The 23740-nt window shown below is 35.6% G+C and overlaps 1 protein-coding gene across 4 annotated transcripts in view; it reads left to right on the forward strand.

Moving 5' to 3' along the window:
* LOC114025898 (G kinase-anchoring protein 1) overlaps positions 1-23369 on the forward strand; it is a 62121-nt gene extending 38752 nt beyond the window's left edge. For 3 of the 4 annotated variants that reach the window (XM_027839413.1, XM_027839416.1, XM_027839415.1), the window contains 6 exons: positions 2617-2639; positions 14958-15059; positions 18423-18486; positions 19351-19421; positions 20553-20630; positions 22969-23369. In XM_027839413.1, the coding sequence (XP_027695214.1) occupies positions 2617-2639; positions 14958-15059; positions 18423-18486; positions 19351-19421; positions 20553-20630; positions 22969-23016 (386 nt within the window). In that variant the 3' untranslated portion in view covers positions 23017-23369. Of the gene's footprint in view, positions 1-2616; positions 2640-7750; positions 7913-14957; positions 15060-18422; positions 18487-19350; positions 19422-20552; positions 20631-22968 lie in introns of all 4 variants that reach the window. The other variant, XM_027839417.1, reaches the window with a different exon arrangement.
* Positions 23370-23740: the final 371 nt, after the last annotated feature.

Below are 23740 nucleotides of genomic sequence, written 5' to 3' on the forward strand. Positions count from 1 at the left end.
GAAGGTCTTGTTCCTTTTCACACCTGAGGCTGTAGATCAGGTGGGCACAGCAGGAAGTGGAAATAAGAACTAGTAAAGGATTTTTTAAGGATGAGGAAAACCTTGGTATGTTAGTAAGCAGAGTGGAAGAACCACTGGATGGAAAATCCTCCACTTTGGAGGACATAAATTGGTAAATCTCCAAGTATTTGAAAGCTGTCAAGTGAAAGAAAGATTAGACTTTTTTGCTCTCTCCTTTTCCTGCTCAGAAAGCAGAACTAAGGGCAATGAGTGGAAGTTGCAAAGAGAGACAAATTCAGGTGTTTTTATAAGGAAAAACTTCCTGATAGCTAATTGTTAGCTGTCCAATAGTAGAAAGCAGAATTAGTTTCCTTGGAACATTTGTTTGCAGGGGGAATGGGAGAGAAGCAGAGTTGAGACTAGACAAAACTTGTACTAGTGGTAATTTAGAAATAATTCCTGTAGTTATGGGATAGAATAGATAACCAGTAAAGTTCTTTCAAAATTGTAGATTGTGTGATTTATTTCTGCACTTGCTTTATTTTTTTATTCTGGGATCTGTACGTTTATTGGTATACCGAATTCCTAAGAAGGAAATTCTATTAATGCAACTTAAAGTATCAGGCACTGTATAATGTCTCAGATTCTGAACAGGACTGCTGCACTGTAGCACCTAGTGAAGATTTAGTGCTATTAGCTATACAGTTATTTTTTTTAATTCTGTAAAGTCATTGGTCTTTATTTTTATTTTATCTGTAAGTTCATTAATTTTAAGATTTGAGCCCAAAATCAATATTTTGAACTTTTTGGAATTTTCTCTCCATGATATTAGTGAATAAAAAGTATTTTTGAAACAGTTTGGTAATGTAACCATTAATAGTTGGCTTTTGGAGGAAGTTGACAAAAACTGTGATTTGATTTTTCTGATGTTTTCATTCCCTAGTAGTATAGTGCAGTGTAGCTTTATATGTGAGTGTGTGTGTGTGGAGACCTCTGATTTCATTGGGTATAGGGAACTCCTGGTGAGGAAATCCATTTCAGCAACTATTCTACAGCGTAGAATTAGAGAGTTATTTAGGGTACTGAATGGTTAATTGACATTCCTATTCCCAGGTTCCTATAACCAGTACATGTCAGAGGTAGGACTTTAGAAGTCTTTGATGACTAGTAGACCAGCTTTCTACTATGCCATGTTGCTTCTCTTGTAGCATTAGCTATCTCTATGCAGCTGGTGGAGAAGTAAATATAGTGCCAGGCCTAGAGTTAGGAAGACCTGAGTTCAAGTGCAGCTTCATACACTTAATAGCTATGTAACCCTCGGGCAAGTTATTTAACCTTTTTTTTGTTTCAGTTTCCTCATCTGTAAAGTGGTGTTAATAATAGTACCTACCTCCCAGAATAGCTGTGAGGATCAACTGAGATAATAATTGTAAAGCTCTTGGCACAGTGCCTTACATATAGTACATACTGTATAAATGGTAGCTATTATTATTATTGGTTTATTTTTTAATTTAAAAATAAAAATTTAAATTGATTTGAAGAGAGGGAAGTTTATTTAGGAAATTAATAATGTTATCTTGAGAAAAGAGAAAAACTGAAATATCTCTTAAAAACCGGTTTGAGATCAAACTTGCATTAATTCAGTTCAGCAAACATTTGTAAAGCAACTACAATGTGTTAGGTGCTGAGGATACAAAGATGAAAAACATGATCTTCGGTGTCTTCCAATAAGCATGACATAGAATAGATTAAGATAAAAGGAAAGAGAAGGAACCTAGATAGAGAATGTGAAAAAAAAAAAACAACTTAATCAGGAAAGTGTTAGAGAAACTGGCACCTGATGTAGGATTTGAAGGAAGGGAATTTCAGTAGACAGATGTGAAAGGAGGAGTTAGAGGAATGAGGAGTATCCTGGTTATATGTGTGAAGGTGGGAGAAGATACTTAGTGAATTCAGTTTGACTGCAACAGAACGTTCATGGAAGAGTTTATAAACTGGATGTAAGGGTAGGAAGGAGAAGGAAGTGTCAACTTTCATTAAAGCCTTGAACCTGAGTGACTATAAGAATGGTAGTGCTATCAACAAAATGAGGAAGGGACAAAAGGAGAGAAAGCCAAGTGTGAGAGAAAGAGGAGTGCAGTTTTGGACATAGTTCAAAGGGGCACAGGAGGTAGAGCGCCACCTCTGAAGTCAGGAGGATCTGCGTTCAAATGTGGCCTCAGACACTTAATAGCTGTATGGACCTGGGCAAGTCACTTAACCCTGTTTGCCTCAGCATTCTTATCTGTAAAATGAGCTGGAGAAGGAAATGGTAAACCTCTCCAGTTATTTCTGCCAAGAAAACCCCAAGTGGGGTCACAGAGTTGAACATGACTGAAACAACCCAACAACAACAGAAGAATTCAAAGGGAGCAAAGTGAACAGAGTTACAATGCAAAATTTTGGTGTGTCCCTAGATGTTTTTGGTGATGTCTCTAGACAGGTAGGAAATTCACTTTTGCGTAACTAAACCTATATGATGTTAATTTCTCTCTAATTTGGAAACCATTTAATCTTTAAAATGTAAATGTCCATTTTGTTTAGGGAATTATTATATTTTTTCTTTTTCTTTTACAGATCACCTTAGTAAAAAAACTGAGGTAAGTCTTAACTAGCTTTTGTCACAGGAAGTATTTTTCTTTTTTCTTTCTTTAAACTTTTAATATTTGATAATTTTGTGATATTACCAAATGAATCATTCATTAAATCATAGTGCTGTCTTGAATAGAACTAGCAACAGCTTTGAAGAGTTAAAAAGAATATGCTACATCTTAGTAAATATGCAAATTCATATTAATACAAAGTACCATCTGACAGCAGTCTTTTCTGTTTAGTCAGAACATACACACTTAAACACAACTCACTGGAAAAGGAAACTCACTAGGAAAGGAAAATGATAAATTTTATGTAGCCTTTTCAAACATACTGTACAGTCTCCATAGAAATGAAATTGTTTGGAAGTAAAATGTATGTCTGAAAGAAAATTTTGGAAGTTATGAAGCCAGTATGATTTTCACCATCTCAGATTAACATAATTTTCTATTCCAGAGAGCTATTTTATTGAGGTATGGCATAGTGCTTTGTTGTTTCCCTATAGCTTCTACAGACTTGGTAGGATTGGAGAGTACTACTCTTAGAAACTGTGCTCATGCTTTTAATTGAGGATAGTTTTATTTAAATAAGTTTGAATACTGAAAAAAATATCAGTGATCTTCTGAATTATTTTCAGGGAGATTATGTTATTACATTTCTACATATCTCTGTATAATATTACCAGTAGTCCTTATCGTTAGTATAGTCCCCATAGTCAGCACAAATAAGGAGTGATTTTATTATTAATGTACTTTGATTTCTGTCTGGAATAAATTTTTTTTTTATATTTCTTTTTTTACCTTGTTTAGATTATTAGGCCAAGGAAGAAAACTATAAATGATGATTATAAAACATTTTATAATTATATGTAATTATTATAAAAACACTTGTGGTTATAAAAGAACACCCAAAATTTAAAGCCTAATAATTTACCTTTTTAGCTAATCATAATTTTTAGAGCTGAGATAAAATCATACATAATTCTTTACAAGCTATTACATATCTTAGTTACCTAGATGTAATTTAAAATAATCACCTCCAGTGTTGATTCTCTTTGGAGATGGAAAATTTTGTGTATATGGAATTGGGTTATTATTTAACTTATTTTTAAGCTATTTTACAATTTGTATCACAATATCTCCCAAAATAAATCTTAATTGATATAGCCTGGAAAATAAGCAACTACCCACCGTGTTAGGCACAGGTGCTTATATTGAAGGTGAATATACCTATCCCTTGGCTATCCTTCCATTGTTTGCTAACTGAAATGTGTTCTAACAAAAAGAAAGTGGGCTGTTTAATAATAAAAATAACTTCTGTTAGATTCCTAATATGGTTGAGGGGTCAACTGAATAGTACAGTGGATAGAATGTTGGCCTTGGAGTCAGGAAGACTTATCTTCCTGAGTTCAAATCTGGCCTCAGACACTGAGTGTCTCAGTGAACCTGGGCAAGTCACTTGACCCTGTTTGCCTTAGTTTCTTCCTCTGTAAAAACAGCTGGAAAAAGAAATGACAAACTAGACCAGTAGCTTTACCAAGAAAACTCCAGATGGGGTCATGGAGAGTCAGATAGAACTGAAATCTGAACAAGAAGAAATATGATTGAAGGAACTTGGTACCTTTGAAAATTCACCCTTAATTCTCTTTTGTGAGACTATAGGAAATTAGTCAAAGGAAAAATTACATTTTTGCATATTTAATCATTTAAAATACACCATCAAGTTAAATTGATATATTTGGAGTTCTTAATTCTCTAGGACCTGAATGTTTAGATATCCATGGTACGTTATGCCCATTTCTTCAGAAATTTATCAAAGCTATTCTACATGTGCAGATGACTGTAACAAAGGGATATCACTGTTTTGTATCCTAAAACTGAACATATTGCTGTACTTTATTACCCCAGTCTGTATTATTGCAGCAGCTTCTTGGCTGAAGTTTCCCTCACTCCACGTGTTCCTCTATCTAGTTCATCCTATAAATTTCTGCCAGTTCTTCTTCAAGCAGTTTGGGTTTTTTTTGTTTTTTGTTTAACCATGTCACTTTCCTGCTTGGAAACCTTCAAAAGCTTCTTTTTGACCAATATACCAGATCTAAACTCCTTTACCTTACTTATAAGGCAGCTCATAATCTCTCCCTGCCATAACTACTCAGTCTATTTCCAAGTATTACTTTGTTTATACCCTTCCTATCAAGCTGGTTAGTCTGATCACTACTCTGCTTCCTCAGTTCTGGTCTGCCTTTTACTTTTGTTGTTTCCCTTCTCTGGCGTGACCTTTTCTTACCTTTCCACTATCTTAAATCCTGTTCCTCTCCTCAAAGTCCAACGTCTTCTGTGCACATTTCCCAGAACTCATTAATGCCCTTCTCCTTTGAATTTCTACAAGGAATGATCTGATAGGATTTTCCTTCTTGAAGAAAGGTGGACATTAAGATGGATAGGACAGTCTGGAGGATTTTCTCTTAAATATAAAGTTATTTAATCCCTTTTTTCAGCTGATATTATTAGGGTTTATTGTTAACATTGTTACAAATTGGGGTCTGCAAGTTCTGCATATGAGGACATGGTATATGTAGAAGAAATATAGAAAAGGACTTAAAAGAGGTGTATAGAAGGTATGGATGGGGTAACTTAAAGAATAAGAATGAAAAAGAAGAGTCCGTGAACGAGAAGGAGGAGGTAAGAAAGATTAGGCATAGTGCTATTTACTTTGACTAAAGACAGGGTTAGCTTTTTAAAAATTACTGTAATTTTAGTTTCATAAATACCTATCAGTTTCCCTTTAGGTAACAGTAAAAACCTTTAGAAAATTTAGAGGATTACTATTGAATTCATCAGACATTTACTAAATACTATATATCTCTGTTTACATACACATTTACATATGTGTATGCATGGTCATATGCACATGTGTGCATATGCACACATATGTACACACATGCAAACGCACATATAGATGTCTGTGTGATTGCACACGTATGCATGCGTATACGTGTGTATACACACGTATGTTTTGGGGTTGGAGGAGGTATAAAGTTTATATAAAACATTGTTCCTGTCTTCTTTGAGCTTACAGTCTTCTAAGTGTGTATAAATTACAGATAACTGGTGCTTAACATAGGTGCTTAAAAAGCAAAAAAAGTGCTGCATAAAAGCTTACAAGACATAATTGCTAGGAGAATGAGGAAAGGTTGCATGGAAGATATGACATGTTTCAGATAGATTTTTCTCTACGAAAAATTTAGGTGGAAGAAAAGGTGGTAGCAACATCAAGGGATCCTATAGAGGCGAGAGAAAGGAGGATATAGCCAATCCTGGGGGAAAAGGAAAAGGCATGAACACAAACTGGAAACCCTGCTGCATGGGTCTACAGCCATACCACTGAGCACTTAATTATATGTGGTTTTTTATTTACTATAGTTTTGTGAGTTCTGTCTCTCCAAGTAGAATGTAAGCTCAAAAACAACAACAAAATGCTGCCAGTCTTTGGTTTAGGTAGTTGTGAAGCAAGCAGTTGCTTCAGGTTGTGAACTGCCACAATAGGTAAAGTGGGCATGAGAGCTTTTGAATTTTTATCAGTAGCCTTTCCCCACAAATGTAGTATTATCCTTGATCTGACATCATTAGAAGAATATTTAGAGTACATAATTTAAATTGCTTCTTCAAAATGATTTTTATTGTTCTATTCATTATAAAATGAATATATACATAGGGAAAATTAGATTGGTGAATTGACCTTGTGTTGTCTTTCATTTTATTTGTCCTCTACTGAGAATATTGTATCAGAGTAAAATTCATTGGTGTTTCTAATTTTAGTTCTTATAGTGGACCTGGAGATGTTGGATGGAACACAACAGTATTTGTAGAAGTGGAATTATGTCTTTAGCCCTTTAAAATGATATTTTAGTACATTTTTGAAAACATTCAAATGTTAAATTATCTTAATAAATTCTATTAAACATTGACTTACTACAGAATTAGAAGGTAGAGTTTTTGAATGTAGCAACTCTTAAAATTACTTAAGTCAGACAACAGGCATTTATTTAGTACCTACAGTGTATTTATATGATGATTAAAAGGTTCTTTGGGAGGAAGAGTACTAGCAACTAGGAGGATCAGAGAAGACTTTTCATGTAGCTGTCACTTGAAGGATGACACTCCAAGAGACAGAGGTGAGGCAAGGGAGTACATTTTAGACATGGGAGCAGCCTAGTAAAAATGCACAGAGATGGGAGAGCGGGTGTCATGTATGAGAAACAGCAAGAGGGCTAGTATAGCTAGTCCTCAGAGTATATGGAAGGTGGTAATGTCAGTAAAGGCTGGAGCAGTAGGGAGGGACCAGAAGGTAAAGGATTTTAAATGTCAAACTAAGGAATGAAGGTGTAGTAGTCTCTGCTAATAGTAATAATCTCTCCAATGAAATAATAGACCTTTTGAAGTTTGAAATATCATATGGCTAAACAATTGCCTTCAGACACTTTACATTCCAAAACAACGAGGGAAGAACGTCAGTGCTTAGTGCTTATTGAGCTTTCTGTTTACTCAGTAATAAATACATAAGCCTATCAAAGACTAAGGAAAACTTTTGGTGGTGACTCAACCTTATTTGAAAACACGGGAATTCAGTGTAATTTAGGGAATAAAAGTGACTTGGCACTTAAGCCTTTTCTCACCTTTCTGTCTCCACAATAGGAAGTTAGGGGAGAAATGAAATTTACCCATATATAGACTGAAATTTCCAGCAGTGTGTAGTTGGGAAAATATTTGGAAGTTTTTCCTTAACTAAACCTGTTTTGTCTATGCATTGAAGACATCAAATTGTTTTAAAACCATATCTAAAAGATTGAAGTATTTAACTTCAGAAAACAGAAGAAGCACCAGGGGATAGCTGTAAGGCCTTTGTGTTTCTCTCTGCTTTTTCCTGAATGGCATTCTGTGCCTCCCTACCTTCTCTCCTCAGGAGGGATGTGCAAGAAAAGGAAGGAGAGAAGTGGGGGACTACTTCTATCCTTGAGCATTATGTGTTTCATTTTCTGCCCTACTTTTGGTGGGTGGGTAGTTCTATTATGTTGACCTTTATGTGTGGAATGATAGTAAATCATAATTCATTTTGGCAGGAATTGAGTTCTTCCCAGACTTTATCACATGATGGAGGATTCTTCAGTAGACTGGAAGATGATGTTCATAAAATTCTTATTAGAGAAAAGAGAAGAGAACAGCACACAGAATATAATGGAACAGATAATTGTACAGCCCATGAACACAGCCAGGCATGTAAAGTAGGAAATTCTCTTAAAAGCACAATGAACATTTTAATAATGAAATTAAAATGTGTATTTTCCAGATATAACCAATTCAGTTATAACTTTACAGAGTAAAAAATTTAGCTGTTTCAGTCCCCTTAAGTTTACCTATGTAATTTTATTTTGAAATATAGTTTACTTTAAGAAAAACATATGTACCCTGAGTTCCAGAACACAGCATACTTAAGAGTCCAGCTTTGTTACCTCCTAGCTTTGTAACCTTTGACAAATCACTCGACTTCCTGATCCTCATTTTCCTCCTCTCTACAATGGAAGTAACTATGTTTTTACTGCCCTATATCATGGTGGTTTTATGAGGATCAAATTATACCTAAAACTCTTTTAACTATAAGTATTAGCTATTTTTGCTTCCGTGAAATCTTTGCAGAAATGACTAGGGCTTGGGCTGAAGGAATTAATGGATGAAGAGAGAGGATATTGAAAAAGTGGGCTTCTCAACTACTGGTCTTTAAAACTTTTGCCACCTCCAGAGTGGAATTTACTGTGAAGGTGGCACTGACTGAGAGGTTGTGAGGGTAGTGCTAGAATTGTGGCTGAGAATGGGGCTAATAATAATTCACAGTTACGAGTTGTTGGGGTATTGCTACTTTGCTCCATTACATTGATTTTCTTTCTACTTAGCACTGAAAAAATTTAAAACCATTTCTAAATAAGCTTTCCTATGAGTTCAGTAGAAGATATCCCTGGCAATGGTCAATAACAGTCAATATAAAAGTTTATTTATACTTATGGTACAATAGCATATCTTTCATATTGACTTTTATTTACTAAGCACTAGCAGTATCTATACAAAAAGAGAAAAAAGTAAAGGCTCCTCACTTCTTATGTGAGCACTCATGTAACCGATTAGTGGATATAGGACAGGCTTTATTTAATCTTACAGAAAATGTAAAAACTACAGGAGATCCATAAGCAATCAAGATAATTCTTTTCCAGTGGGTCTTTATTTACCTAGGGACCTGGGTATCAAGGGGATGATCCAGGTTTACTCTTGCACAGAATGGATCTTTACCTTGGTTTTCCTCAGTTGCTATCTAGGATAGTTCAACCCATACCTGAAAAAATTCTTTGCTGTTTCATAATCAATAAGTTATCCAGGCTTTGCCTGAAGACCTCCAGTGAGGGAAACCCATTACCCTTCATGGGTAATACATTTTACTTTTAGACAGCTCTAATTGTTAGGAAATTTTTCTGATGACATCAAGCCAAGATTCGCCTCTTTGCAACACCTACTCACACTTCTGTTTTTGCCACATAGAACCATTCCAGTTCCTCTTCATCATTACAGTCCAGGAAATATTTGAACACAGCTTTCATATCCCTCCTTAGTCTTCTCTAGGTAGAATGTTCACAATTCTTGTAATTGATCCTCATGACATGGACGCATGTCCCTTTATCCTGCTTACCCTCTTCTGCTCTAACTCATTAATGTCCTTCTTAAACCTTTATCACTCAGAACTGAACACTACTAAAGATAATGACTAAGGCAGAGTATAATAGGACCATTATATCCTTATTCCTGGAAGTGATAACTTTTCTTCTGCCAGTCCAAGATCTGATTCACTGTTTTAGCTCCCACATCATATTGCTGATGTCATAGTGAGTTTGCAGTCTACCATGACCCCAAGAGATATTCTTCAAATAGATCTCCCCCATCTTGTAATTATGAAGTTGATTTTGTAAGACCAAATATAAGACTTCATGTTTATCCCAGTTGAATTTCAATATATTAGATTTATCTTAGTGCTGTATATTTGTGGAAGCTAATTCCTTTATCCACTGTTAGTTATTCTTCCCAGGTTTATTCATCTGTGAAAATTTGATAAACATTCCTTCTATACCTTTATCTAGCTCATTGATAAAAATATCAAACAGCACAGAACCAAGTGCGTATCTCTCCCTGGATGCTCACTCCACAGGAGACCTTCTGTCCAGTTGACAGTGAACCCTTAATAATATTTGTGTCCAGACATTCAACCAATTCCAGATCTATCTAATTGTATTATAATTTAATGAAATTTTTTCCATCTTTTCCACAAAACTAGTTGTAGTACTTAATACTTTGCCAAAATCTAGGTAAACTAAATTTGTAGCATTCCCCTTCTGCTAAGTGTGTCACCTGTCAAAAACAGAAATAAGTCTGGTGTGACTTGTTGATGAAACCATTCTGCCTCTTTTGTACCATTTCTCTACACCATTTCTTTTTCTAGATATTCTCTATCTCTTTACTAATAATGAGTTCTAGGCTTTTCTAAGGAATTGAAATCAGACCATGTGGCCTACAGTTTGAAAACTTTATTCTCTCTCTTTTTTAATTGAATCACCATTTGCCTTCTTCAGTTCTAAGACACTCTTCCATTCTTCATAATCTTTGCTTGGTCTAGGAACTCCTGGATGGCTCCACTGTTACTTTCACCTGCTGCTATCTCTGGGACCATGTGGTTTCTTTTATGCATTCGAGTAGTTATATGATACCATAGAATTCCCTACAGAGAACTGGAGTCTTTGTCCAATTAATTATCTCCTATATGTCCCTCCAGTCTCTTTTTGAAGGCCAAGTCCAAGAGTATAGCCCAGGTGTTAACGATTAGAAATGAAGAAATGCCTGTGAACTTTACCATCATAATAGGATTAAGTGGTATCTTAGAACGAGGCAAGTTCATATCTTCTTTTTGATGATGCCAGAACAAAAGCCTCATTCATCCCTGGTAATCATGTTAACATAGGGTTAACCTTACATATGGCTAATATTTTGAAACAATACCTTTAATTACTCTTGGGAATTGTGGAAGTTAGAAATGTGAAATGTAGATGAACTCCATTTTAAACAAATCTAGTATGTGAATATCCCAGTTTGCAAGACAGATTAATTAGGCATTAATATTTTGGGGTTTATGAAGTTTTCTCTTTATAAAAAGATTTATTTTAGAATTCTTTGAATAAGAAGTTCCCCTGGTATATTTCAGATACAATGTAATTTGCAAAATATTGTTTTTAACAATTTCAGAACTGTTTCAGAACACATTTGGTTAAGGTGAGGTACAGTTGGAAATTCAAGAGTACTTTAAGTGGTATTAGAGCCATATTGGGTTAATAGAGTAGAAGTCATATACTGAGATCCTAGTCTAGGGCTTCATGTAGTTAGTTATTGAGGTGACCTGAGCTTTTGAATGCTATGCCAGAAGAGCACAAGTTCTGGCAGGTACTGCAGAGCTGGAGAGGTTGCTCGTGTGTGACTGTGTATTGTCTGGAAATCAGCCTAAATTGACTTTTTTTGTCAACTTTTTAAAAAATGGGTTTTTTTGGCCATAGCCCCTAATGCCATCTACTAAAGTGTAGAAGAATTGTGTTCTGCATTGGTAGAGGAAGGGCTCTTACTGACATAATCATGGATTCTTAAAGTACTGAAGTAGTGTAAAGATGGGGGTCAGAAGTGTGTGGCATCTGTCCTTATCTTTTGAGGTCAAAACCATGTGTAGAATGATACTGTACTTTCCAGTAAAATTGTGTTGTGGTTTGTCCTTCGTTCTCGAAGAGGACCATGACATCAGGGAAATGATGACATGACTTGCAATTGGCTTTGATTTGAGTGAGGGAGGGCTATGCAAAGTCACCAGCCTCACTTTTTCCTCCAGAGCCACCTGGATCTAGTGGCCAGGTGTCTATCAGGATGACTGGAAATGGCCCAGGATGCAGTGGGCCTCCTGACTCAGAGTGAATGTGAATAGTAACTCTTTCTCTTTTGGCCAGCAACCCTGAGGCTGAGGGTCTTCTCCCAATCTGATTTTTTTTTTTTTTTATTAAAGGGGCCATCTCTTGACTCAGTTCTTAAAGAGGCCTATTCCCTGAATGGGTGTTGCCTTACTCAAAGTAAGAACCTGAAAGGACCTTAGCTTAAAAGGACCAAGGTCTCCTCCTGCATCCTGGGCCATCTCCAGTCCTGATGAGTATCTGGCCACTGGACACAGATGGCTTTGGAGGAGAAAGTGAGGCTGGTGACTTTTCACAGCCCTCTCTCAAATCAGTCAATTGCAAGTCATGCCATCAACTTCCTGATGTCATGGTCCTCTTCGAGAATGAAGAACAAACCACAATCTGTGAGTAGTTCAAACTACCTGAATGGGGACCCAGATGGCCAGTTCCAGTTGGGCAACTTGGCTCATCCTCACCTCAGGGTGTTCTGCCCAAAGGAACATAAAATTTTGATGGTCAAAAGCTAACTATTAACTTGGAGTTTACTGGCTAGATTTCTTTCTCAAAGACCAAGCCTTAAGCCCAATTCACTCTGGATCTCTTGGATTGGACCACAGTAGGTCCCTGCCCAATCACCACTTTCCAGTAAAATATTTCAATACCAAAAGAGGCAAAAAATAAAAATGCCAGATCCTTTTAAAATAACCATAACAAAATAGTTTAAACACAAGAAGAGTACAGTCTTAAGACTAGGTATGTAAAAATTTTAGAATAATAATATCTGCATCAGACAAATCATAGTTACAGGGATTAGAGCTGAAAGGAACCTTAGAAGTAATCAAGGGTGAATCCCTTCATTTTATAGATAAGGAAAATGAGGCCTAGGGAATTTAAGGGATTCATCCAAAATCATACTCAGGTAGATCGTAACAGTTTGTTTTATAAAGGTAAAAAAAAATTTTATGATGATAAGCTCTGCCATTTTGGAATTTAAGGGTAGCATTGTGATGTAAAAAAGAACAGTTGTTTTGGAATTGGGAGAATTAGACCATATGTTTAGTTGTGCCTCCAACTACCTGAGTGACCTTTGCAAATAATTTTATATCCTTATGCCTCAGTTTTCTCATAGGTGAAATAAGGTTTTGGGTCTAAAAATGATTATAAAGTGTGTCTTCTAACTCTGAATTTGAGTAGCAGTAATTAGGATTCTGATTAAGAATATTAGATACATGTTCATAGTAGAGACATTACTTCCTTGCATTTTTCTGTGGAGTTTTTAACCTTTGCAGATATTAACAAATCTGTTTAATGTATATTAGGCTTCTCCAAATACTTCGTTTTGTGGCCAGGTGTAAGGAAAAGCACTGGTATCTAAATTCAGCATTGAGTATTTTTATATATTAATGGTATCATGCTCTAAAACATCTTACTGTGTTTTTACTCCATAGATAAAGAATGCCTTTTGTAGGAAACATGAGAAAATTGAACCCTTTAGGATTTTTAGAAGTTTGGTGAGTGAAGAGCATTTACTCAGCACATCACTTTGGGATGTCTGCAGACAAGTAGTAATACTTTGCAGAGTCGTTTCCTTACTTTTTCAGAGTATGGCAGACAGTACATGAGTGAAAGGTTTTCTGACTTTAGTTTGGACAGGATGGAGAGTAGACAGCATATTTCTTGTTGCATATTCAAAAAATATCATTAAATTGGAAGTGAAGCTGAAGACAGAAGAAATGGAAAGAGAAAAGTTTAAAGAACCCAGGTAAGCATGATTTTAAAGAGTTTTCTGTAGACTTGTTTAAGGAAAACAAGTCTATAGAAAGTTTGGGTCTAAGACCCAGCTGAACCAAACCACATCATCCCAAGAGTGTTCATATATTAAACTGGAATGAAGACAACATTAAATGGAAAATGGAGCAGATGTCACTATTTTCTGTAACAATTTATTTTCATCATCAGTGGCAGTGGAACCAGCATATTTGGATTCTTAACACCTTGTTCTCTGACATACCGCACAAGGAAGTTAAAATGGCACTTGAAGTCAGAAGATTAAATCAGGAAGATGATCTGTGAACACCAAAGAAATTGTGTTGGAGGTGACAATCTTGAAGCACTGAGGAATCATTTTATAAGATATCTCAGGGTGGGAAGGATATCAAAGGAATGGAAAAATCATGGACAATAGTATCCATAACTTGAATTTGAGGAACAGAAAGGGCTGGTTATACTTTGGATATTTTTCAGTGCTTTCAACACTTCCAAGCACTTCCCTGGCACAGAGACCCATCTGTTTGACACCGATGTTCTTCTAGTGATGCTATGTGATTGTGAATCTTAGAAGACCAGTCTCTGAAAAATCAGAAGTTTCAGGAAACATGGAGAGTCATGTTGAGCAGATGTAGACTATAATATATTTCCAGTAATTCTGTAAGTCTTAGAAGTGGCATAATAAGGTCATTGAGGAGATGTATGATAAGGACAAGAATTAACAAGACTGAGGAAGTATTTGAGTGCTACAGTGGTCTGAAATATGAGAGACCTAGGAGAAGGCCTCCTGCAAACTAGCAGATCATCTGTGGAGGATGGATTATGAATGAGAATCACCTGTAATTCTGTGGAAGATGTTTAGATGCATTTTTATCTGGATTGATGGAGGGAATACCACGTAGATGTGATCATTGATTTGTTGTGCTGAAATGAAGTAAAGACATTAATTTCTAACTAAACATGATACATTAAAGAATAAGTACTATGAGAAGGGTAAGAGTAATTTTTCGGAGTTCATGAAAATGTGTTCTATTTTTATATATTCTTAAGTCACTTTCTGTAGAGATGAAATCTAAATCCAGACACAGTTTTGTTTTGGTACTATTCTTTTAAGCTCTAATGAATATGCTCTTAAGGTTGAAAAGCAAAGATAATTTTTAAAGAGAATTTTGTCAGAATTATGCATGTATTAAAAACTAAAAAGGGCTTTCTTTTAAAGGAAAAAGCAACAGTGTATTCTTAATGTGATTATTAATGATGTGTAAATATGTCAGAGATATGATTTTATGTGATACACTTGAAGTTTTAGATTGATCACGAAATTAAAATTTAGCTTATAAATGGTTATTGACATATTAACAGAGAAAGAGGGAAACCTTTGGAAATGGGAATATAGGAATTTGAATTTACTTTTGAAAAAGAAACTCAAATCAAGGCTTTCCTTTTTAGCTAAACTTCCAAAAAGGACTTTTTGAAATAAAGCATGATGGGAAATTTTTACTTCTAAAGCAATGGATTTTGTATTTGTTTTGTTTTTTAGGAGATATACTTAAAAGATGGAAGAACTGAAAGACTAAAGTTGGAACTTGAAAGGAAAGATGCTGAAATTCAGAAGTTGAAAAATAGCATCACTCAGTGGGAGGTCTGTGTTTAGTTACTATTGCAAGGTGAAATGTATTATCTATTTTTGTTATCCTAAATTTTTCCTAGTTGTAAGTAACAGTTGTTGGATTGGTAGTGATGTCCTTCTTAGCTCCAACATTATGTGTGTTTTAAAAACTGTAATCAGTGATATAATATCTGAATAGTAATCATACTTTACTACAAACCTGTTATCTCCTGGATCTAATATAAAATCTTCTTTAGCATTTAAAGTCCTGTACAAGTGGCCCTTCTTACTTTTTCAGTCTAATTATGCTTTACGTTTTTCTACCAACTCTCTGGTTCAGCTGTACTGGCCAACTGGCTATTCTTCAACATAACACTCCATCTCTTGACTTTGTGGTTTTCACTGACTGACCCTCAGGGGTGAAATTTCCTTTCTCCACACCTATGATAACCTAGCTTTCCTGTCTTCCTTCAAGATGACTTCAAACCTTTCCTTCTGCAGGAGCCCTTCCCCAGTTCTCTCTACCACTATTAGTACCTTCCTTCTGAGATTACCTGCTATATACTCTCAATAAATCTTACATATATGTAGTTATTTATATGTTGTCTCCTCCATTAGAATGAACTCCTTAAGGGTAAGTACTGTACTTTTACCTTTCCTTTTAACCCCAGTGCCTAGCATATATAAGTGCTTAATAAATTCTTATTGACTAACTTATTGACTGTGTTCCACCCCACACATCAATTTTTTCCTACCTCTAAGGCAAGGGTTCTTAACCTTTATTCTTTCATGGATCCCTGTGGCAATGTAGTGAAACCTATGGACTCTTTCTCTGAATAAAGTTTTTTTTGTTTTTTGTTTTTTGACAAGGTAATTGAAGTTAAGTGACTTGCCCAGGGTCACACAGCTAGTAAGTGTCATGTGTCTGGTCTGAGATTGGATTTGAACTTAGGTCTTCCTGACTCTAGGGCTGGTGCTCTATCTACCTGCGCCACTGCCTGCCCTTCTGAGTAAAATTTTTAAATTGCATAAAACAAAATATATAGAATTTTAAAGGAAACCAATTATATTGAAATAAAGATGTATTTTTTTCCCCATTGGAGTCCATGGACCCCATGAAATCTATCCGTAGACCCTTTGGGGAACTTTGGACTATGCAATTCCACTATGCACTGTGGAATTCCAAATGATGACTTAATTCTTTGTTTAAACTAAAATGTCCTACAGTTATAGCATTTCAATATGTCCATCCCCATCTTCAAATCTGTTTTAAGATTAATTTCTTTGGTGAAATTTTTCATGATCTTACATCATCTTTCTCATTTAGCCCTTGTGTTTGCTTGACCATATGTAAATTGTGTACTTTATACAATATTACAACTGTAATGTCTTGTATGTGCCTCTTGATCTCTTATATTTTTGTATTTGTGTTGCCTACCTCCTTAGTAATCAAAGCTTGAAGTTCAGATTTTGAGCTGGAAGGGACATTTAAGCCCGTTTCATCCAGATAGTCTGGTGAAGCCAGTGAACTTCTCAGAGCAGTGTTTTAGGTGCATAAAATAAAATATATAGGATTACAAAGGAAACCATTTTTGTGGAAATATAGTTATTGAAATATTAAAAAGACAAATCGATAGACCCTAGGTTAAGAATTGCTGATCTAAGGGGCAGCTAGGTGGTGCAGTGGATAGAGCACCAGCTCTGAAGTCAGGAGGACCTGAGTTCAAATGCAGCCTCAGACCAAACACTTGACTCTTATAGCTGTGTGACCCTGGGCAAGTCACTTAACCCTAATTGCCTTAAGAAAAAAAAAAAAAGAATTGCTGATCTGCTCCAACTCTGTACAATTCTTCTAAGGCATAATTCACAGAATTCTGCACCACAGAATCAGGAAGACTTGTGTTCAAATCCTGTTTCTGACACTATCTTTGTGACCAAATAATTCAGATGTTCTGAGCCTCAATTTCCTCATCTATAAAATGGTGATAATCGTACCAGTGTTGTGTACCTCACAGGGTTTGTTGGTTGTAAATCTCAAATGAGATAATGTATATAGAACGCATTTTCAAATTTGAAGATGGTTTGTAAATGCTAGCGTTTATTATAATTATTTATATCTACCATGGTGCCAAGTTTTTTTGCCATGCTTTTACATCTGTTATTCAGTAGATATTATTAACTAATTAACTGATCATAGAGAGAACTTGAATTTTCATTTTATATGTTAAATAACCTGTGTGTTTTTCCATATGTGTTAAGGGGAAAAAATAAATTTCTTATACAATAGTCTTTAGATGTTTAAAAAAATAGTTTCCTAAATTTATTAGTAATCTCTAGCTTTACCAGTAGAACCTGTAATAAGACTTCAACTTAAGTTTCTCCTCTAAGACAATATGTGAGAGTCCCTAGACATTTGAAAAGGGGGTCTCAGGCCTGTTTCTGTAAATTGTTATTGCATGTCAGTCACACAGGTTTCAACTTATGAACTAATTCAGGCGCTGAAATAAGTAGATAATTAGTGTGGTCTGTGTATCTGAAATAATATTGAAAATGAATTACTTTCTTGTCTGTCTTTCTTTTTGAGAATGAAGAATGAAAATCTCTTTAAGGAAAATTTTCTATTATGTTAACTTCTCTCCTTTGCCCTTATCCCTTCATTCTTCATATTGAATCATTTGTAATATTTAACATTTTTATATAGATATTATATAATAATTTTAAATCAGGGCTTCATGACTAAAGTGGAAATATGTTTAATATGATTGTACTTGTAAAGCCTGTATCAGATTGCATGCTGTCTTGGGGAGGGGAAAGAGGGAGAAAAAAATTTGGAACTCAAAAATCTTATAAAAGTGAATGTTGAAGGGGCAGCTAGGTGGCGTAGTGGATAGAGCTTCGGCCTTGGAGTCAAGAGAACCTGAATTCAAATCCAGCCTCAGACACTTGACACTTACTAGCAGTGTGACCCTGGGCAAGTCACGTAACCCTGATTGCCTCACCAAAAAGGGAAAAAAAAAACTGAATTTTGAAAACTATCTTTACATGTAATTGGAAAAAAATAAAATATTACTAAGTAAGGAAAAAAACTAAATATTGAAAACTATCTCTATATGTAATTGGAAAAAATAAAATACTATTAAGTGAGAAAAAAATAAACTAATCAAATCATAGATCCAGTGCCTATTCAAATGCAAAAAATAAATAAATAAATCAGAGCCTTAGTTGAGGACAATATACAATGTCCTGTACAAATAATTTTCATACACTTAATTTCTTCAACTGATTTATGTCCATGAGGAAGCCTAGAATTTTTAGTTCACTAGTTGCTGTAATTTGATTCACGTATTGTACTATTTACCTTTAAAACTAAACAGTCTTGTTCTCTTTGACAATTAGGCAAAATATAAAGAAGTAAAAGCAAGAAATGCTCAGTTATTGAAAATGTTACAAGAAGGTGAAAGTAAGTAATTTGTATCTTTATATGTTTTCTAGATTTAGAACAATCATATTTGGGATATTTCATATTTTTAAAATATAATTTATAAATTTAACAGTATTGACCCACAGAGAGATTCCAAAACATCATACTTAATCATTCCTGATCATTCAGCTTTTACTAGTCATGCTTGAAAGACTTCACTACCTTACAAGATAATATACACTAAATAGGATCTTTGAATTTCACTTTCTTAGAAATTATTGAACTATTACCTATAGAGAGATTCTTAAGCAGATATACTTTCTGAAGACACTGCTTCTTTTAGTTCTGAGGGAAGAGAAGCAATTGAAGGGGGTGGGCAGCCAGAGTTAAGTGACTTCTGAGTCACACAGCTAGTAAGTGTCTGAGGCTGGATTTGAACCCAGGTCTTCCTGACTCCAGGGCTGGTGCTCTATCCAGCTTCACCACCTATGTGTTCAAGAGAAGCAGTTTTTTGACCAGTGATGAACATTAATGTTTCTACACCAACAGTAAGCTCCCGTGTTTGTGGAGGATAGGCAACCATGAACCTTTAACAACAATGTGATTTGAGAGTGGATTGTTTATTCTTGTGTATGTATGAAAGAGTTTTCCTTCTGAAAATAATTTATCAATAAATTCTTGTTTTCTATCTGTCCTTGAATTTTTTGACCGTGCTGATTGGCCACGGTGCATGTGGGTAAGCTCATGAATAGTATTTTTGAACCCAGGATTAGTCTTTTGGGCAGCTTCGTCTTGACAGACATTCAGAAAACTTAAGATTTAAGAGACAGATATATCCTGACTCCTGTGCTGTGTGCTTGACAGTTTTAAGAACTCTTCTGTTTTTTTTTTCCTTTTTGTCAGTGAAAGATAAAGCAGAAATACTTCTTCAAGTTGATGAATCACAAAGTATCAAAAATGAGCTAACCCTACAGGTAAGGAAATTTGTGATATCTATTTAAAGTATAGCCGTAGTACAAATAAGGCTTTGCTGTAGGGTGCTGATATGAGTCAGGGAAGGGGTTTTGGGGGAAGAGTTTTCCTCCATGTAGTAAACACCATGTTTACCGTGCAGTCTTCTGACCCACACTTTTGAGGTTCAACTTCCCTGGATCCATTCCCACAGAGTCTTATCACCATGGTGTCCCTTTTGCAGGATCCACATTTTGCTTTAAATCTCATGGGGTTTTAGTCCCTCCATGCCTGTACAGCTACTGCCAACTTCATTTTGAATTAACGATCCTCTTTCCAGCCAGGGACAAGGGCTTCAGTGCCTCTCTCTCTCTCGGCACATCACACATCCATACCTGCAGTCAAACTTCCTTCCGTGCCACCATTGGCTACTCTGCCCTTGAAAACTATTTTTTACTCTAGAGAAAATATTCTGAACTATAGCTCTGTTAAAATATAAAATGTACATGACTAATGTGAAAATGTGTTTAACCTTCACGTGTATTGATATCACATTTCTTTCCTTCTCAAGGAAGAGGTGGGAAGGAGGGAGAGAATTTGGAGCTCAAAATTTTTAAAACTGACTGTTTACATGCAATTGGGAAATGGTTAATGAAATAATGAAATAAATAAAAATGTTAACATAAAACAGAATATACTGCACCTTAGTTTCTTTAATAGAGTGAGGGGTTGAACTGGATGGCTCTGAGGTCCCTTTCCAACCTTAAATCTGAATCTGTCCTTGGAATTACGAAGTCCTTTCACTGTCTGCTAAAAAATGAGTTGTTACGAGGTGTTTTTCTTCTGTTGAGCTCGCTATGACGTGTGTGTGTGTGTGTGTGTGTATTTGTTTAAAAATCATTCTTAGGGGCAGCTAGGTGGAGCAGTGAATAGAGCTCCAGCCTTGGAGTCAGGAGTTCAAATCCAGCCTCAGACACATGACACTTACTAGCTGTGTGACTCTGGGCAAGTCACTTAACCCCAATTGCCTCATCACAAAAGAAAAGAAAAGAAAAGAAACAAAAATCATTCCTGTCAGTCACTATTAACATTCCTTACAATAGTCATTTTTTAAAAAGGGGGACTTTTTTTCTCATCGATTGTTTGGGTTGCAGGTGACTTCACTTCATGCTGCATTAGAGCAAGAAAGATCAAAAGTGAAGGCATTACAAGCAGAATTAACAAAATATCAGGTAAGCCTGTTATGATTCTGTGGATGATTTCATGAGGATCCCAGATTGAGAGGTGGAAAGAACCTTAGAGACCATCAGTCCCAACCTCCTCATTTTACAGATGAGGAAACTGAGACATAGAGGTTAGATTGCATAGCTTAAATTTTAAGTAAGGTATCTGTGAGAAACAAATTTTGTGTGAAGGTTAAATTTTATTCATTTTACCAAATATATTACAGAATTGAATACTATCCAGATAAAAATTTAAAAATTTGCTAAGGCTATAGCTATGAATACAAGTAGAAATAACTAAGGGAACTCAGTAAGAGTCTAAGAAACATTAAAAGATTTTGCTTTCAACTCAGGAGAAAGCAGTAATGGCATTCAGAATTTTATGAAATATTTTATTTTTAAAGATGTCTGCAATATATCCCCTCAACCAAAGTCCTACTACTGTGCTAATTGTGATATAGAGGTCACCTTGGGTATTCAGAGGCCATGCCAGTGGTACAAGCTCTGTCATATATTTACCAAACTAGAAACCCATAACAGACTGTGCATCTTTATCTGAGAACCAGTCTCTAGCTGAGCTCAGAGTCTCATGGCGGTTCGTCATGGGATGAAGAATTTTTATCCAGTAGATAAATTTATAGAGGGGTATAAGCATAAGTGAAAGGAGTTCCTATACTAGTAAAATTATAGATGCTTGGAGTGTTGAAGTATATTAAGTGTAGAAGTACATTAAGTATGAAGAAATGAGGAAAGCTAAGAGTGATTTATTTTTAGCTTCCACAGATTGTTAATCTACCCACAATTCGTTACACAGCAATCATTTCCTTATCTAAAGAGTTTGTAGATAAAAGTGTATAAAGTTGGAAGAATAAAATTTTATTTTAGCCCATATTTGAGAGCTTCATAGGTGTGTGATGTGTGTATATGTGGTTTTTATTTTAAAATGTAAAAAGTATTTAAAAATCTGTTAGTAACAAAATCTTTTGGAGGAAAAAAGTGCACACTCTTTCAAATATAGTTACTGGTCAAGAAGTTAGGGGGTGGGCTGCTTCTCAACTGAGATCAGTAGCAGTGGCTTTTTGTTGGGTAGAGGAGCCTTTGTAGCCTGCAACAGCCCCACCCACTACCATTATGTAAACCCTCCCTGTAAAACTCGAGGTTGGAGCAGGCCCACCTTTTTTTACATTAGAGCTAGGTTCCTGTCCATGGCCTGGAAAGCCCAGGACCAGTGAAAATTGTGCTGCCAAGGTGCTCCCCAGGCTACAGCCCTAGCTTTGAAGTTTGCCAGCCCAGGGAGAAGGGACTGCCTTCGCCTGGGAGGCCTTGGGACAGGCACTTGATCCAGGCCTCTGCCTATAGAAAAACTGTTGCCAGTTGAGAAGCAAGGTAAGAGTTTTATGCTATATGAGCATGCACCTAGTTTGCATAAAATATACCTCACTGAGCTTTCCTTCTTATGGGGGAAGTCAATTCCATTTTTTCCCTGATTACATTACATAGATTAGTGATTCCAAATGTTTCCTTCCACAATTCACAAAGGTCTTGAGCATCTCTCATGGCTCACATCAACTTTTCTCATACCTTTCCTTTAAAAAAAGAAAAAAGCATAGTAGGATTTTCATCCATTTAAAAATTATTTGAGGGCAAAGTTTATTAGTGAATACTTCCTAAATATTCCTGAATGGTTGTTGACAAGAAGGGAACACAGAAGCAGAGCAGCAGAAAAAGAAGCAGCAATCAGACCCCAGGTGAGTGTGTAGAAAGAGTAGAAGATGCTGCCACTCCGAACAAATAGCAAGTCTGAGACTGATGTGACCCAGTAATACTTAATAATACATAGCCAACATTTTAAGAAGCATATTGCACTAAATGATTTTAAAATTAACCTTTTAACTGGAAACTAGTCTTGTTTAAAAGCCTTGAAAAGTAATTATTTCATGGCATTTTTAGACCTTAACTATTTTTCTTTTGCCTAAATCCAATTCAGTAAGGTTTTTGCTCTATGTGTAAGGGATTAAGTGTGGCTGTATTGTTTCGATTTTTTTAATCTTGATGTTGTAGAAAAGAGAAAATTTGCCCTTTAAAAATAATATAGTAGTTACGAAAGCATAGAACTTACTAAGTCATCATGGTTCAAGTTGATAAAACTGTCCCAAAAGCCACTTAAACCTGTGAAAATGTTCAACTAAAATTTTTCATAGAAAAGGTATACAAGCTCAAGTTTAAATTGAACTCAGAGAAGCTACCTTTTCCTCATACTAGAAATTTACTTAATCATGATTATTCTTAAAATGAAAATACCCAAAGAAGAAAATTCTTAAATAATTTGCTTTATTTTTCTTTACAGGGTGGCAGAAAAGGGAAAAGAAACTCCGAGTCTGACCAGTGTAGGTGATCACATTAGCCATTGAGAGATCAGCATACACACACACACACACACACACACACGCACACGCACATGCACACGCACACACACATGCACGCACACACACATGCACGCACAAACTTTTCAGGGTTTTGAAAAAATGTATATATTTAATGCTGTACAACTGCTGAACTATGCAGTTTTTGTTGGGGAAAAAAACTAAAAAGACTAATTGGTTAACCATCTAAAAATATTTCATTTTTCTGTTGGTTTAAAGTGAAAAGTAGGAAAGTAGAATTCCAGAAAAACTCAGTGATTATTTCTGTTTACTGTCCATGCTCATCACTTTAGTTTTTCATCAGTCAATAAAATTTACTCTTCCATTTGTATGTTTGATTTGTTTTTTTAAGGTCCCAGAAATGTGTGGAAGTATTAGCTTAGAGTTTATCGAGATAAACTACATTAGACCAAAGCTATGATTGCTGCTGTTTATCTGCTTGATGTTTTTATAGTTGTTTAAAATTAATTTAATACAGTAGAATGCCATTATAGTGACTCAATGTGAGACAGATTTACCCATGCCCTTGCAGGAATTATGCCCCTCAAAAGGTAACTGCTAAGTACAAGATGGGTTATGGAGATAGAGGGATACAGATAAGGCCTGGATCTGTGATTTCATTGGTCTGGAGAACTCCCAGATGAGGAAACTGCCACTATCATTGCAGCTTATCATGTTCTCAGCAACTTTGAGTCC

The sequence above is a fragment of the Vombatus ursinus genome, unplaced genomic scaffold (assembly GCF_900497805.2).
Source record: "Vombatus ursinus unplaced genomic scaffold, bare-nosed wombat genome assembly UNPS02014832.1, whole genome shotgun sequence".
Classification (NCBI taxonomy): domain Eukaryota; kingdom Metazoa; phylum Chordata; class Mammalia; order Diprotodontia; family Vombatidae; genus Vombatus; species Vombatus ursinus.